Here is a 17,251-nt window from a genome sequence, read left to right as displayed (position 1 = left end):
AATAGCAAAATTGGTTCAATGTAAACGAGTGAAAAGTGAGGCAGACTGGGGTAAAAAAAATCCCAGCTTCATATATACATAGCCAGGATGGCTGCTGGCACTGACTGGCCAAGAGCGACTTGGGGATCTGCTGGACAGCTTGATGAAAATGTCAAACCCATGTGCAGCTGCTGTGAAAAGGCACGCTGAGCTTAATTAGAAAGGGAGCTGAAAATTTCTTGCACTTTCCTGGAACAATAATCATGGTTACACTAATTTTATGAACTAGACTCTTTCAATGTGCTTTCCTTTTCCTGGGAAATTATCAGTGTTTACTCCTCAAATAAGCACTCACAGTTAATAGGAAGAACCTGGAAGAAACTTCCTGCACGGGGGGGGGGGGGAGTAATGTTACTGCCTTTAAAGAATTTTCCCCTTGATAATAAGAAGCCATTCTGACCAGGCAACATTCGCCGGCCACTGCACAGACAGAACCTGGGAGGGACCATGCCAGCTCAGCCAGGCAAAAGCATCATTTTCCTGTTGCCTATCTTGATGGAAATTCCCGCAAAGGCAGTTGGTCTTCAAGGTTCCTTAGGGCTCTCTTGGTGGTAACTCCTTCCTGGTACAGGACAATGCTTTGTGTTTGTATTTTTGTATGGTATTTTATTGCTCTGCACTAGTATGTGTTTGCTGGATTTATGACATTTTATTGTATTATGTTTTTAATAGTTTGATGTGGTTTAATGCATACAACACAAAAAAGCTTCATTCAATGTTTACTGCAATGGACTAACAAATATATTACAGAGTGTGCTTTCATAGGTAAGGTTCTAACAGCAAGAACACCTATAAAATAGAAACCCTTTGTCCATGATTTGATTAGTGCTGTATCCAAACTGGATCCCAGATTTGTTGTTCTTTTAACAAGCCAGAAAAATAACACAGGGCTTGTTTCTGGCTTATGATTTCAACATACTTGAAGGCAACAAGCCAGGGATTGGATGACACAAGGACAATCTTGAATTGAGGCTCACTAGCTAGTTTAGCTGCCCTCACTGGTGAAAAAAAGCACACAGGGGCAATCAAGTGGCATACTTCTTCAGAATTCTAAACAATTTTGGTTTCTTGTTACAACTGAATTGGGGATGAGCTACATTTCCACATCCTGGGCATGTTCTATGGTGGGGCCAAAGTACAAGAAACTAGAAAAGCTGCTTCGTTCCTCCTGGCGAGTCACCAGCATGGCAGAGAGTAAGGAATATTTCGAACTGCCCACAGGCTAGTTTTATTTACACCTCCTAAAAATTGGATACAACTAAAACTGTTGAAATTCATTACTGAGAAACAGAGGTAGCCACCTACTGAACTTGAACAATGATTTTGTTCCATTAAAAAGTAATAAATGCAAGAAGTTAGGCAAGATCTTGTAAGCCTTATTTGTGTCCAATGGGAAGAAATCATGTACTACTTTTCAGTAGCTAATTATATCGGGGATGAAGTATAGCGTTTGTCCCCTGCTGCTCCTCAAGATTGGTTCATTTAATTCCTGCAAGGAAGCTGATTTTCCTGCTTTGCATGACTATGCCTCCCCTTTAGGGATTATTTTGCAGGATACTGTAACCTTTAAGGTTTGCATGTATTCTTTTACACTCTATGCTAGTTGGCTGGGATCCAAAGAACTATACAACTATTCCTGCATGCCTAAAAGACTTAAGAGCTCCTATTTCTTGAACAGCAAGCCAAACTGCAAATGGAGAACCTACTTTATAAACTAAATTTCAAGCATAAATATTAAAAATCCCACCGAACATGCTTCCAAGAACCTGGGCACACCTGAAGCAGCTTTTTGGAACCCAGTACACGTGTGCTTTTACACGTGCACATGTATGCGTGACCCTGGAAAGCTGCCAGCCGGATGGATAATTGCGGACAATTAATTTACTTCCTACGATCCAACTGCTTGGATCCAAAGAACTCAAGCTTCTGCTTGTGCAAAAGTGTCTTTCCCATGCCCCGTCTTGGATGCAGCCACTTGCATCCTTCGAAAAACCACCCCCAAGGGTTTGTGAGGCCCGCCAGAGCGGTGCACTGCAACACAGACCGGGGCAGCTATGAAGGGCTGCTGCTGATAACCTGTGAAAAATGCCAGCTGTGCACACACAGACAGTGCTGCTTGGACGCTGTTTGAACAAGCTCACTTTTTGCTTCTGTTCCATTCTCCTTGAAACTTAATGACTGTAACGAGGGCACAAAGGCCTATTCCACTCCCGAGAAGCTCTAGAGCCGCATTCCAGTGGTCAGTGGGTCCAGGAGTAAAAGGGGCGGACCCCAAAACACCAGCCTATTTTATCTCAGAGCTCTTACTGCTTAGGAGGCACATTTCAATCCTTTAAGAAAGGGGTCTGGGTAGATGAACTGCACTTGTACACTGAGAAACCTTTCAATTCCAGAATGAGAAGCACAGGGCTTCTCTCGGAAGCCTGGCTGCAGTGTGGGCCATCAGAGAGTTCTTAATTCCACCTAAGTTTTGATACTTGATACCAAGTACCAAGAGGTAAAATAAGGTTGATACCAAGAGGTAAAATAAGGTCGAACAGGAAAAAAATCTGTCAGAACCTGTTTGGAGGAAAATTCCCTGGAAGAACGGAAGGAGAGCAAGGAATCTGCATGATGTGGATACACACATGGGCCAGTTGAACAGGGCTAGCTGCCTCCATGAGAGGGTCATTCATTCCTGGCAGTGGGGGCTTGCTGTGTTAGCAGAACAGCTCTGCAGAGACACCTGCTGCCGGCACAGGGAATCAGAATGAGCAGCAAACCAAATTACACATGGCAAATTACTCTGGACTCACAGGGGAAGGGGCTGCAAGACCAAGTGACATGCGATGGCCCCGCTGTTCAGAAGTGGCTAGAGGATGAACATGCCTGACCAGATTGGTATCCTCTGTTCTCCTCTCCCCTCCAAGGGAAATCCAAAAGGGCTAGCGATGCCACTTATGACAATACATTTAAAAATGGGCATATAGGGAAACAGAAGCCTGTAGTTGGCCCAAATGCTTGTTTAAAGCTATTGCTTTAAAAGTACTGGTCATGTTAATCAATGACTGCAAAAACAGCAAAGAAGCTTTGCTGTTGAACAGTTCTTCAGCCAGAATGAATATATTAGAAGCCACTGGGCACCTGGTTATTTAAAAGAAGAAATGATTTGTATGTAGTTGAAAAGGATAGGGTTTCGACAGGCCTCTTCTGGGAGAGCTTTCCTGATCTGGACCGCCACCATCAAGAGAGCTGTGCCCCTGGGCAGCAGCAAATTTTAGTTCTTAGATGGCACGTGAAGGGTGACTTCTCGCACTGATTCTCACAGCCAGAGGAGCAGAGCGCTGCTGGGAACTGCAGTTTGCCTCTAGACCTCGCCCTGGGACCGAACCAGGAGAGTGGCACGCGGTGCTGGGGGGCGGGCTTGGGAGCCTCCATCAGGGCCAGGCAGGAACACAGGGATGGCACACCAGCTCCTGGAAGAGCCAGGCAGAAGGAAGGCACTGGGCCAACTGGATTTCTGAGCTTATCACACCTTCCACGTTTATGTTCCGGTAGAGCCACCTGAATGCACCCCAGGCCTTGACACAATCCAAGCTAAAGGAGACCAGCTCGCCACTGCATCCCCAGAGCTCTCTACAGTTCACAGAGAGCTTGCAGTGATCACTCGTCAGGAGAGAGAGGGGGCAGTTGCCGTGGGTGAATCGGCAACTGCAGACACTTTCCATTAATGGTCTGACTCGGTGTCTCTTCCCCACCCAAAAGCAAAATGGTAGCCAGATCACACACAGGAACTGTAGCATTTGAACAGTCCATCCTACGGAGGATTTCTGCAGCAGGGATGCTGGATGCCAGAGCCTTACTCTTCAGGAAGGAGGCAGAAGGCAAATCAGAAAGGCTAAACAACTTTCACTCATCAGATCACCCACGGTCATCCCTCTTCTCTTTGGCAATGTCAAGACAAAGACCCCACGAACTGCATAAAAAAGGGGAGTGGTGAACATATGTAACTGTGCTGAGTCCCCAGCCCATTTGTCCCAGCGATGCCCCATTGGGTTGAGCGTGGCTCAGGCAAAAAACTTTTTCAGGCAAAGGAATTACAATTCTTGTTTTTCCAAGTTACTCATATAAACAGCTTGATTATTAACCATCCTTGATCTGACACTTCCCAGATACTTCATTCAAATAATGTTCTCCTAACAAACTTCTGGAAACTTAATTCATTACTGGAAAGTTAGATTATCTCAAAACTGCAGAGAGAACTCTCAGGTGGTGGGGATTCCGCAAAATGCGTTCTGGCATTCTTCAGCTCTCCTAAGTAAAAGACTGCATCTTCATCCATAAAGCCAAGAATCCTCTGAAGGCTTCACAATTGACCCATCCATCCATCCATTTATTGTTCCATTGCTACAAGAGCTTAAGGTGGTATACACACAAACCTCCCCATCTCCATTTTTAGTCTCACAACAACCCGGTGAGGTAGGGCTGGTTAAGTCTCAATGACTGGCCCAAAGCCACTCCGTGAACTTCAGGACCAAGCGTGGATTTGGACTAAGGCTTGGAGGATCTGGGTTCAGTATGCAATCAACAACAGCACACAGGCTCTCCGAAATTAACCGGTTCCACTAACGAGTATACCTTTCTACTAAATACCTCCCGTTAGCAGAGCCTCAACATCCAACACTCTACACCCTCCATCTCTGCAAGTGGATCCCTCTTATTGCAAAATGCTTTCTCTACCTCTGCAGGGGGGCCTCTGAGCTTCCTTAATTAAGGAAGCTCACAGCTGCAGCCCAGCACATCTGGAGGAAAGCTGATCGTGACAACCTCCTCCTAACTGTGCTGCCAGCAGGCGGATCAGCAGTGACAAACACTCCTTGAGAATGGCAGCTGGCCTGCCAACAGTGAAGGTTCGGCTACCGGGCCAGCGTCTCACTGCATGCTGGGAATGAAACAGGCAGCTGTTCCTGGCACGCATTTCAGGCCAGGATGACACAGACTCCTTGGATGAGAAGGGTGAGCCCTGGAAAACAGGGCCTCCAGACACAGAAAGAGGCAGGTGAGCTTATCTCAAGGCCTCTATCTCCAGGTGAGGACAGTCGACGTCTGCGACTGCCAGAAGGGGACATGGGACAGGAGCCTGGCACAACCCCTGACCCAAAGACATGGCATCGGGACAGAAGGGCTAGCCCGTTAGAGGGGCTGCGTACAGCTAGGCGGCTTGCCCAGCTGCAGAAGGGAAGTCCCAGAGGGGTGAGGCCCAAGGTTGCTCAAGAGGAGGGTTCTTGGAAGTAGTTCCTCTTTTGGGATCAATGCACCACTCTGCATGCTCAGAGACCCCTTCATTGGTTCATGTTACAGTTTGCTGGGTGAACACTGGAGAATAAAGAACTTTTGCCAAAGTTTGGTCTGTTGTTTTAAAAGAGAGAAGAGGGAAACCTAGCTCCTGACAGTGTGAGCAAGCCGGCATGCACCCTCGATTGAAACAGTACCTGGACAATAAACTTTCAGCCAATGTGCAGGTATGCATCTCCAACACATGAGCCTACAGCTAAGTGAAAACAGCTTCCGGAAGGCAGGAAGCCTGAACAGGATCAAAAGGCAGTTGCTGGTGTGATTGCCCAATTCACCGTTTTAGGTCTTCTACTGGTCTAAGAAGTTGCAAGCACTTGTGTCATATAGAACTCTGTGTAACTGCGCCAGACCTGGAACCATCTTCAGCACATGGCTGAAGCGCAGCCGACGCACCGCTGAGGCGAAGAGCCGATTCACACATCTGCAGCAGTGCAGGAACTGCTCCCATGTGCCACAATCATGCACTGCTCATGAGGCGGTGCTCTCACTCGCATTAAACCTGCTCCCACTCGCAACTGAAGATAGATAAGCCCATACTAGCCTATTCTGAGGAAGAGCTCTGATAAAGCCCAAATACGAACAAGTGCTTAAACTTTGCATGCTTTCTCCTGCCCTCTCATTCCAATGCAGCACTCAGGTGATTCCACAAGCAACGAGATGCCACCACTTGGGAAAGCAGGCATCATAGTCCCCGCAAGTATCTTATAAACAAGCCTCCTGACATAACGGAAACATCATCGAGGATCTTCAAAAAGATGACGCTCCATGATCTGAAAGAACGTTTTACGGCTGCCTTGTATGTTTGACATAACCCTGCAATTCTACAGCACAGCAGACATGAAGCGTGCGTACAGTACAAAAAGCACGAAGACACCCGTTAGCAGATGCCGCAGAAGAGACGGAAGCCAAAGTCATACCTGAACAAAATGAAGCCCAGCGATTCAACGGCTGCCCTCCTGACATCATCGTTGACATCGCTAACCTATCAAAAAGGAAAAACAAGATGCTGTGCTCAGGGCAACAGGTGGCAACCATCTCACCTGCGCTCTATGTTTCCAAAAGGCAGGCAGGCAGGCAGGCAGGCAACCGAACTGTGTGTGTTGTCACAAGTGTGAGTCCGCATACTTACAGCAACATGTAGCAGACGCCTGATGGCCTTGTTGTTTCCTGAGCCACAGTAAGCCATCGCCACGGTATACATCCCCGAACGACGCAGGATGGGATCCTGCAAGAGGCAGAGAATACTGCGATTTGCAGGGCTATTTCAATGGGCTGGGGCAAGGGGGCTAGAGACTGGGGGACCAAGAGGGAAAGAGCCACAGCCCAGGGTAAGGCTGCTGCTTTGTAAGCAGAAGAACTCCAGCTGTATTCTTGGCATCTCCAGGTAAGGCTGCAGAGACCCAGGCCCCAAGTCCCAGACAGCCGCTGCCAGTTGGTGCAGACAACCCAGCATGAGACAGGCCAACGCTCTGCCTTGGGACAAGAAACTGGATAATTACTTATTTTTGGAACAAGAAGCTGGTAAATTGGCAAAGATATATGTAATTTTCTACATTTTGTGGCTTGTTAATCCTGCAAAAGTTGTTTTCTCCAACTGTTCAAATACCAAAAAAAGAAAAGAAAAAAGCACAAAACTGAACTACAACACTTTGCAAGTATGTTGAAAGCAGAAGGTTAGAGTGCAGTTTTTCTGATGTGCACTTGGAGAAGACGACTTCTGTTAAAAATTAAAATGCCAGCCCCGATTCCATGCAAGTTACAAGAAAACCCGCAGGTTGGCTAGACCATTTAAAATGTATTAAAGCAGTCTGGAGTTCTAGCGAGAAACCATTCTGCTCCAGAGCCACCTCAGTATCCAGATGTTCAAGTTAACCTCACCAGTCTCTGAAATAAAGAAATACTTTCACTGCAACTAAATGCTCAAGTTTAGCATAGCAATACAATAAGCTTGAGACGTTCATTCAAAGTTAAAGCCTTGGGCTGCCTAGCAACAGAATACTATAAATTATGCATCACACAAAAGTCAAGTTGCATAAAAATTAACACATACCATAAGCAGACCCAAAAGTGAACGTACAACAGCCTTCCCCAAGGTTGGAGGGTTGATTTGGAGTGCAATCCTATGTAGGCTTACATTGCAGAAAATGCCTACAACTCCCAGCTAGGGGAACATACTGTAGGGAAGGCATGCTGGGAGCTGTAGGGCATTTCTCCTGTTAGGAATTGGTGGCATGTGGCAAGAACTTCCTTTTTGAAATCGTAACCCAGCTGCAAACTCAGATGAATTTATGCAAGGCACTGATCTTTATGCCACGGTCACAATTCCTACAATATGAGGATAACACTGACCTACTCTAAAGGGTTATTGTAAGGGTTATTTATTTAAATGTTATTTTAATTGTTAATATTATTTATTCATTTTATTCTTTGGCCAGGGCGACTTCATTTATATTGTTAATTTATGTTGTTTTATTGAATATATGCCCTCCCGCCCCTTGAAATCAGCAACGGATGCCCTTCTCCGGGAACCCTCTGTGAATATTAGGAGGGCGAGTACCCGGAGGAGGGCCTTCTCTGCGGTGGCGCCCCATCTATGGAATGCGCTCCCCAGAGAGGTCCGCCTGGCACCGTCGTTATTTGTTTTTCGGCACCAGGCTAAGACATTTTATTTAAAACTTATTTTAATTGCAAAATTATTGAATTAATTAGAATTTTAAAATTAGCCGAGAATGCACCGGGGGTTTTTAAATGTTTTTTTTTCTTTTAAATTGATATATTACTATTATTTATGTATGTTTTTATGTATTCTTTGTGAGCCGCCCCGAGGCTTTGTTGCGATGGGGGCGGCATAGAAATGTTTTAAATAAATAAATAAATAAATAAATAAATAAATAAATAAATAAATAAATTCTATTTATTTATGGTTTGTGAGCCGCCCCGAGACTTCGGCGAATGGGGCGGCATAGAAGTCCCCTAAATAAATAAATAAAATAAGGCTGACAGAAATCTTTGCCAAGGGCCTTGACCTGCACGTTAATAAACATGGTGAAATACTTTGCTCGGGAGCTTCCTTAGGAGGGAGTGCGTAACACAAGCTGCCATGTGCTTGGTGCCACGCCACCCGAGCCATTTCTGAAGCGGGAACCGTGGGGGCAGGAGGGGCTGAGACCAAAAGGACCATTTTTCAGGAAACGAGGTGCTCACCTTATCTCTGCAGAGGCTCTCGATGAGCGCATCCGCCTCCTCCATCCTCCCGTACATCACCAAGGCGATGCCCACGGCCAGTCCACGCAAGATCTTCTCGTGCTGGGTTTCTTGGGCATAGCCCACCATATCCTCAATGGCCTGAGCGTTTTTCGATCCTAGCATCACCAGCCCCAGAGCCAAACCGGCCGCCTCACCTTTAGTGCAGGAAAGAAGAAAGAATACGTGGCCCGTGCCATCTGTTCTCTGCCTCGCAGGAACACAGGCTGGTGGTCTGGCCAAATACTGGCATGCCAACAGCCAGCAACCCCATTTTTTGTCTCTAATGTTCAGGACCGGTTACAGCCCAAGAGCAAAAGTCCTCAGATCATAAAGCCGTATGAAAACTTTTGTGATTGTCAAACCGCAGACACCTGCCCCGCCAGGTGGTCCTCCAGGCAATAATGAAAAATTAGGGCCCTTTCTAAGGCAAGCAGTGATCAATTATTAATTAAAACTCAGTGCTTTCCCCACTGCAGTGCTTCTGAACCAAATTTGCTCCCAACAGGGCAGAGCTAGGATACAAAACCGCCCCAGATTTATTTCAAAAACCTCCCAGGAAGTCTCCCACATGGCAACCTTCAAGCAAGAAAATGTGGTAGACCTCAAAAGGAAAGCAAACAAACTTTATGACACTTAATTTAAGAACTGGGGCTAGCAGCCAGCATTTTTAAATGTGAGGTTCTTTGCACCATCAGAACGGAATGCTAGACTAGACAGAATTCTGATCAATCTAGCAGGTCTAGAGTATTTTATTATTTCCTGAGTAAACAAAGTTATAACCCTGAGGCAGAAAGCTAACCTGCTCCTGCCCCAGCTGCCCCCAAATTCATCTCTCCTAGCACCCCTTCAAGGCATGCACAAAGGCGTCTGTCTGTGCTCTACTACTTCAGGTCCAAGTTCACACGACTGAATGTATTTTCACCGGAAAACCCCTGGCAGCAGAAATCTAGCATGCCAAGAAGAAGGGTTCTCGGTTAGCCTTTGCTAGCTTTCTATGCAGAGAAACCATTTTCCCTAAAGATACTTTCAGTCTTCCCCCCGCCCCCTTTAGGGTAAGCTTGCAGGCTCACCATGTCAGCAACCACAACTCCTGCCCGCCCCCCACATCCCCGCCAGCAATCATTTGAAAAACGACTGCTTACCAGTCACTGCGTCATCCTGGTACAAGTTGGTCTTCAGAAGGTCGTACACATCTTGCCGTGCAGTCCCCATGGCAGCCAAGCCAAGTCCCAGGCTACCCCCGTGCCGGACAATCTGCCAAAAATCGAGGATGGTTTGCCCTCTGAGAACCAGCTTCTCATGGCTCCAGGCAGAACACAGCCACCTCTGGTACTGAGAAAGCTGCTAGCCAATCCCATTTTTATCTTAGCATTCATACTGCTGCACGTTCTCCAGAATGGAAATACTCTCCTTGCTCTGCTGAAACTACACAGTGGTTTAATACAGACAAGAACTTGTGCAGAATTATATTTCCATTAGTTTTTCCTCTTTCCCTGTGATGGAATTTTCAGCCGTTGAAAAAACACAGTGTGGATTTTTAATGAGCACTGTGAGACTGCATGCATTTTGCCTTGGGACAGTGCATTCACTTGGGGCATTTACCCTTCGATACCCTGTCCTCCAATAAAATTCCTAGGCCCGTGAACACAATTATGCGTACCCAGGGCTTTTTTTGTCAAAGAATGCAACGGAACGGTGTTCTGGCACCTTTTTTCAATGGATTTTATGTGATTTTATTTCAATAAAATCACGTAAAATCCATTGGCGTAGCAGATCAGCAGCAAACATCATTAACATGATAGTGAGAGATAGCTGCTCAGCTTGGGATTGGTGTGCGTGCTTACTGCCGGGGCGACGTGAGTTCCGACACTTTTTTTTTTTTTTACAAAAAAAGCACTGTGGGTACCACATCAGAAACCCCAAGGCCACCCTGCTCCACCAGGCATTCCCTGGCAAATCATATGAAACAGGGCATACGTCATTGCTGGCATTCTTCAGCTGGTTGAGCAAGTAGTCGATGATGTCGCCTCCATGATTGGCGTGGATGAGTCCCAGGGCATAAAGTCCACCACCTTCCTGATAGGCTGACCCGGGGGACGTGTCTTTGGGCAGGTATGTTGCCATTAACTGAAGAGCTTCCTTTTCATGACCCTGGAAATAAAGAGAGTACAGAAAACATAGGAAGAGCCCACCATGCCTCCTTTCTAATGGCCTTCAGCCAAGTGGTAAGGTTTCTGTTTTAGGAAGGCATTTGGGTGCTAAATTCTTTTTTCTTTGTTTAACACTCTCTGGTTTTTAAATTTCATTGTGTTGTATTCTGCAATTTTCTGCTGCTGCTTGAGTGTTTAATTGTTATTTTTCTCAGGGCTGCTTTAAATTGTTAGTTTATTGCTTCATCATGCAAGCTCCCTTGAGTTCTGGGAAGGGAAGGGAAGGGAAGGGAAGGGAAGGGAAGGGAAGGGAAGGGAAGGGAAGGGAAGGGGCCTGCTTCATCAGACCAGAGGCACAATTTTCAGTATCAACCTCTGAATATACCTCAGGAATAACTACCGGCTGAGAAAGCAACAGTCCATCCACAACCCTTCCCAATACATATCTCCTCTGAAAAGGAGGTTCCATTTACCTAACATGGCTAATAGCCATTGAAAGACAGTTCTATGTTTTTAGAGTATCTCCTTTTAAAGCCAACTAAACCTCTGGGTGTTACCATTCCGTGTAGTAGCAAATTCCGTAAGAATTATACATGAAGTACTTTCACTTTGTCTTTCTTGAAGCTATTGCCAAAAAAACCCTTTTATTTGCTGCCTCTACATAATTTGGAAAGGTCAGAACTTCTTGTGCTTTACCCAAATTGTTATGTGGCTCCAGTTGGCCTCCTCCCTTTGCTCTACTCGAGGAATCTCCTCCCAGCGAAAAGTCTTACAGAGGATCATTTTCACCACCAATTCTAAACCCACTTAATATCATGGAATGCAATGCTCCTTGGATGTTTTGTTTAGCTTCAAGGGAAAAACAAGCACAGAGGGATACGGTTCCTTTGCTGCACGGCGCAAGCGCCTTAACATGAGCTTAGCGAAAGGGTTTAAGGCTGCAGTTCTGTACATACTTATATGGGAGCAAGTGAACAGAACTTGTTTGGGGGGTAGAGATGCAGTGCATTCCACTGCACACCACCTTCTGGACTGACTAACCACCATCATCTCATAGGATCCAGTCTTGCCTGCAGAAGCAAAAAGCTAATTGCAGCCCGCCCTTCAAATGCAACCTTTCCTGCCTTGTCTTACAGAGGGCCACCCTAGCAGGAGTAAGGCTTACATGCATGGAAAGGACACTAGGAAAACTTAATACAGTTTCCTAACACACACACACACACACACACACGGCACACCAGATGCTTTGGAACTCCAACTGACCCCCCAGCGGTGACTATACTGATGGAGCTGAACTGGAAGGTCCCAGGGGCCAACCCTGACCAACAGGGTGCAGACCCAAGCACCTGTCCTTCAGACAACACGTGAAACACCGAGGCTGGGGCAATGCATACAGACAAAGAGGGGTGCATGAAACATGGCTGTGTGCAGCATGTTCGGCTGAGGCTTGTGCAAAGGAAACACTGAAGCAACCCGGGCAAGGCTAGGATCCTGACAACCAGTTCAGGAACCATCAGGGACCATTTTAGTGGAGCTGTATGTTGAGTTTCAGGTTAAGGCATCTCTACCGCTTTATACTTTTAGGATTAGGAGGAAAAAACTGTATTTGATCTCTGCCATTCAAAACAAAATTCTTTCAAATTAATGCAAGTTAAACCAAACTGTAACACTTTGCTATCTCTGCCTTGGATTATCCATGATTCCTTTTAGTTTGCTCTTAGTTAATTTGCATATTCTGTTACTTTACAAAATGTCCATTTAATTGAACGTATGATAAACAAAAAACAAAAAACAGTTCTTCAAGACCTACTTCCAACATGATGGGTCAGACCCAGGCTACCTTGGACGAATTTCATTTCCGCTGGGGTTAATTTGTCAGTGATGCCAATGGCAACGGAGTTCAAATAACTAAGCCTGGAATCATCTGTACAATGTACACCAAACTCATCCTTTAGGTGGAACAGTTTCTCTAGTATAAATCATTTAATGCAATGAGCGTCTCAAATTACTCTTCTCAAAACGCTAATCTTATTTTTTTTTTAAACCACCCAGGTTCCTGAATAATCTACAAACTGTAGAAGGGCAAGCCGTGCAGAGAGCCCTCGTGTTATGGGACAGCATACAAGTGGAATGAAACAAGCAAGCAAGCAAGCAAAGGTCCAAAATATGTCTTGCTGTCAACACCACAGAAGCAATCAGTTTCCTCCTGCTCCATACAGTAAAAAAACACTCAAGTGGGATTTCCCCGTGATCACACAGAAAGGGCCGACCCACTGCAGGAGTCTCTCCTAACTGCCAGAGACATCTGGCAGGATAAACATGCTTGCAGCTCTCACATTATGAGGTACACACACGGTACTTACTCATTCTGCAACATACAAAGAAACCCTCCAGTATGAGAATGCATTAGTACGAAAGCAACGTTTCAAGTGCTGGGCCAGGACATGAAGGCCGCAATATCTGTGGTAGTGCAACGAATAATGCAGTATTACCTTATGTATGACGCCGAGGCTGGCTGTAGCAGTAAACTTTGCCCAATTGGTAGCCCTGGCAAGCCACTCCAAATTGTCTCTGCAAAGGAGAAGGTAGGAGTTGAATATATCTCAGGGAAATGAATGATCTCAACCTCCATCTTGCAGAAATAACGGGTAAACTTCCACCCAAGTCCTACTTGAGAGTCTTGACTAGTTAGCCATGACCAACTTAAATCCCATTCATTTCCACTGGTCTACTCTTAGCAGGCCTTACACTGGACATCACGGAGAATGCTTAAACACCAGCACCCACAGACACCGTAAATGCTCTGCTCGACTTTATTTGCTGTAGCAACCTTGGCTCTGGAGTAGGACTCAACGCCACCAATATCCAAAACCAGGAATCTCTGAATTCTGAGCCTATCCCTCTCACACATTCTGCACCAGGGAAAGAGCACTGCTGAACTGAAAATGGAATGGTGCTCTCCAAAAACCTGTCCCCACCTGCTTACTTGCAATAATCTGTTCAACCTGCACGAAACAGGCGCAGTGTGCTTATCTCGACCGCTTTCCCTCCTGCCCTAAGAGGGAGGCTCCGAGACGGGTCGGTAAATGCTCTACGCCTGGGTTGACCAAGAGGGAACTCCTGCTAGCGACAGTGGGCTCAACAGAGCAGGGCTGGTGTCAAGGGGCGGCAGGGTTGGGTACCAGCCAAGGAACGATTCCCCAGCAGGGCCCCCCGAGAAGAGCCCCCAGAATTGCTCCCCTTCCTTGCCACCACAGCCTCTGAGGCTCCCTGGCCGCCCAGCAAGTCGTAATATTGATGATGATGATGAGGAGGAGGAGGAGGAGGAGGAAGAGCAGCTGCTGACAATGGCATTGACAAGATAAGACTCATTGAGCGGGGCGAGTCATGGAGGGTGTCTTGCCCAAAGGAATCTAGAGCGGGCTCTGCCACAGTCAGACCCAACACAGAGGCTGGGCCCATGTGACAGGCCAAGCCAACCTGGCAGCTGGGGGTTCTCCTGTCATGTGAATCCGTACTGCTTCTTGCAGGGAGGTTTTTGGAGGAGAGCAAGCCATGGGCCATTCTAGGGCCTGTTGTACCCATGACACGCTGTTCTGTTCCCTGACCCTCCATACCTGATCTGAATGCACAGGTACTGGGAATCAAAAACCGAGCTGCTCAGAAAGAGTGGCAAGGCTACCACGCTGCTCCTTCCAGGTCCGCCCAGACAACAGCTGCCCTTTGCGAGACCACGACGGCCAGGTGACAGTCATTCGCAATCCCTTGTTTGGGCACCTGCTCTGAAGCGGCTCCATGGAGGAGCTGCCAGTGGGTAGCGAGCATTTCTTGGTGCTGTTCTTGTGCACAATGTGCACAAAATTTTTGCTCTCATTTTTAAAAGATGCATCTAGGCGCCCTTGCGCAACTGTGCAGGAGCACCGCTGGGACAAGCGTGGAAGGAGAATCCTCAGCTGGCAATGCTGGAGAAACACGGCGGGTGCCATTCCTGGCGCTTTTCTGCATGTTTTTCCAACAATCGTCCAAAGGGATGCTCTCCAGGAAAGGCAAAGGAGCAAGTGACGTTGCCACACAAAAACCACGTGGCAAGATTTCCTTGCCCCTTTCCCGCAAGATCCTCTCCTTCCACCCCAAATAACTCTCGGGCTGATGCACGTGTTGCCCGTTTCCCGAGTCAGCTGCCGCTCAGAAAAGCACAACGGGGCCTCCCACCCGCTTTATGCAGGCACAGCCATTGCAGTGGGGAGGAAGAGGGTAAGTCAGTCCTGCCGTGGGGTCTCCTGGGATGCCTGTGAGAGGACGGAGTGGGATGGGGGGGAACAACCCAGGTGAGCCCCTCCAGGCACACTGAGTGGCTTTTTCATACAGCAACAAACCCACTGTGACTTCTTGCCAGGATGGGCTGTGGAGGCATGTGAAGCACCCACCATGTTACAGAGCACAGCTGCAGGAACGGGCAGTAAGGCAGATCAAGTCAAACTGCAAGAACCCAGGTTCAGGCTGGATGCCAGGAAAAGCTTCCTCACTCTCAGAGCAGTATGACAGTGGAACCAGCTGCCCGGAGAGGTGGGGGGCTCTCCCACACTGGAGACATTCAAGGAGAAACTGAGTGGGAGGGCATGAACTGGTGTCTTGCAACAGCAGGGGGTTGAACCCAATGGCTTTCATGGCCCTTTCCAATCCTACTATTCTATGATTCTACAAAATGGAGCAGAAATGCTCACTTTTGTAAATTTTATGCCCCTTGATGATGATCTCTGAACATTCCTAAATGTACAGCTACAAACATGAAACCCAGAGTGTTGTTAAACTCATGTTCTTTTTCTTTCTTTTTAAAAAAGTATTGCATCCAGGTTATTCTTTCATTGCATCCTTACAAACAGACACACCGCTTAACTTTCATTTTATCCCAGTCATAAATGAGAATATTCAGTTATAATCAATCTCATACCAGCTAAACAGTCACTAAGAGTGAACAAGGTTGTGTTAAATTCTGAACTTCCTTGTCCCAACATAAAATGAAGGGAATGAATTCTTTAAAATAAGTTGAACTGTCCTTCTTTGCCTCTAAACTTATCAATTCATCAGCCTCCCAATCTCAAACCCTCACACACCAATCCTGTAAGAGGGAAAGTTAATCCTTGGACAGTTAATTCTTCCACCTACGGCCTACTGCACATGAAGCCATCACCAGACAAATCAATTGGGACTACAACTTAATAGACGTAGCTTGTACACGTGCAGAACCAGAGACAACGCACCCCGAAGAAAACAAAACAGTAAGACAACAAAAAGTCCTGCGGGTCCTCAGGGGAAGGTTCTGTGGATCAACTCAGAACATGGGAAGCAGCCTCCCAGTTGAGGCCACCATTCCATGCCATCCCATACTGGCCACAGGTCTCCAGTAAAGGACCTGTCCCCACCTCCCTGTACCATCCGTGACTTCCAGAGGCAGCTAAAGCCTGCAGCCAACCTCCCAGCACAGGTTCTTGCACAGCTCTGCAGCTTTGTCCCCAAGCGTCCAAGGGTCCACCTGATGTCCCACAGATGCTCTTACCTGAGGAACTGGTCGCTGGTTGTTCCACAGTGCATGAAGGAGTTGGCTATAACGGTTGCTGTGTGACAGACGGAATTCCGTACTGCGTCCTGGAGAGGCAAAAGAGCAGGCAAGTAGTGGCACCCGCCGGCATACGAAGAGGCACTAAAATGCCATACAACTGCTGACAAGTTCAGAAGAGGTTCCAGGAGGGGAAACTGAAGGCGATCCAGGCATGTGTGACGTGTCTTTATTTTTGGATATCACATCCTCAGCACACTGGATTCGCTTTTGCCTTGTTATCTGGTTGCGGCTGTCATTTCCATGGTTTGTTTCCACGGTTTATGCTGTCGTTATTTCCAACATGAATGATTTGCTTACCTGAGTGTGAAGGGCTCTTTTCCCCCAGTCTTTCTGAGAGAGAGAGAGAAATTCTCCCAAGGAAAGACTGCTGGAACTGGGCATTCAATGTATGCTCGGTATCGGGTTGATTTGCTATTGATGTGGGTAATTTAATTATTTCATTAGCTAATGACACTATCTGAGGGTATACATACAAAATTTCAAATAAATGTGATCATTAGTTTCCTAGTAACCGTCAGTGAAAGACGACCATGATGACTGACGCAAAAATGATGAAGAAAATCGAGCACCGCGCTGTGATTAAGTTCCTTACAAAACAAGGAAAAAGTCAAAAAATCATTCACAAAGAGATGGTGGCCTTTTACCAGGACTCTGCACCTTCATTATCTACTGTTCAAAAGAGGTCAAGTGAATTTAAAAGGGGCAGAGAAAGCACTAAAAACGACCCTCGCTCGGGTGGGCCAGTTACTGCCACTACAAAAGAAAATGTGGAAAAAATTGAGAAACTTGTATTTCAATTTATTATTCCTTTTTCTTCATACTGATACCGAAAATACACTGAACGCCCCTCATAGCACAGAGA

General features: G+C 46.6%; 1 protein-coding gene across 2 annotated transcripts in view; it reads right to left on the bottom strand.

Moving 5' to 3' along the window:
• PSMD1 (proteasome 26S subunit, non-ATPase 1) overlaps window positions 1–17,251 on the bottom strand; it is a 99,881-nt gene that overhangs the window by 68,082 nt on the left and 14,548 nt on the right. For both annotated transcript variants that reach the window (XM_044456191.1, XM_044456192.1), the window contains exons 10-16: window positions 16,327–16,415; window positions 13,262–13,340; window positions 10,597–10,770; window positions 9,762–9,873; window positions 8,578–8,774; window positions 6,503–6,598; window positions 6,291–6,355 (exon numbers count right to left, since the gene is read on the bottom strand). In XM_044456191.1, coding sequence (XP_044312126.1) covers window positions 6,291–6,355; window positions 6,503–6,598; window positions 8,578–8,774; window positions 9,762–9,873; window positions 10,597–10,770; window positions 13,262–13,340; window positions 16,327–16,415 — 812 coding nt within the window. The remainder of the gene's footprint in view (window positions 1–6,290; window positions 6,356–6,502; window positions 6,599–8,577; window positions 8,775–9,761; window positions 9,874–10,596; window positions 10,771–13,261; window positions 13,341–16,326; window positions 16,416–17,251) is intronic.

Source organism: Varanus komodoensis, unplaced genomic scaffold, assembly GCF_004798865.1.
Source record: "Varanus komodoensis strain SLA01 unplaced genomic scaffold, ASM479886v1 scaffold82, whole genome shotgun sequence".
NCBI lineage: Eukaryota > Metazoa > Chordata > Lepidosauria > Squamata > Varanidae > Varanus > Varanus komodoensis.
Note: the sequence above shows the minus strand (reverse complement) of the source record. Positions and strands in the feature narration are given on the sequence as shown.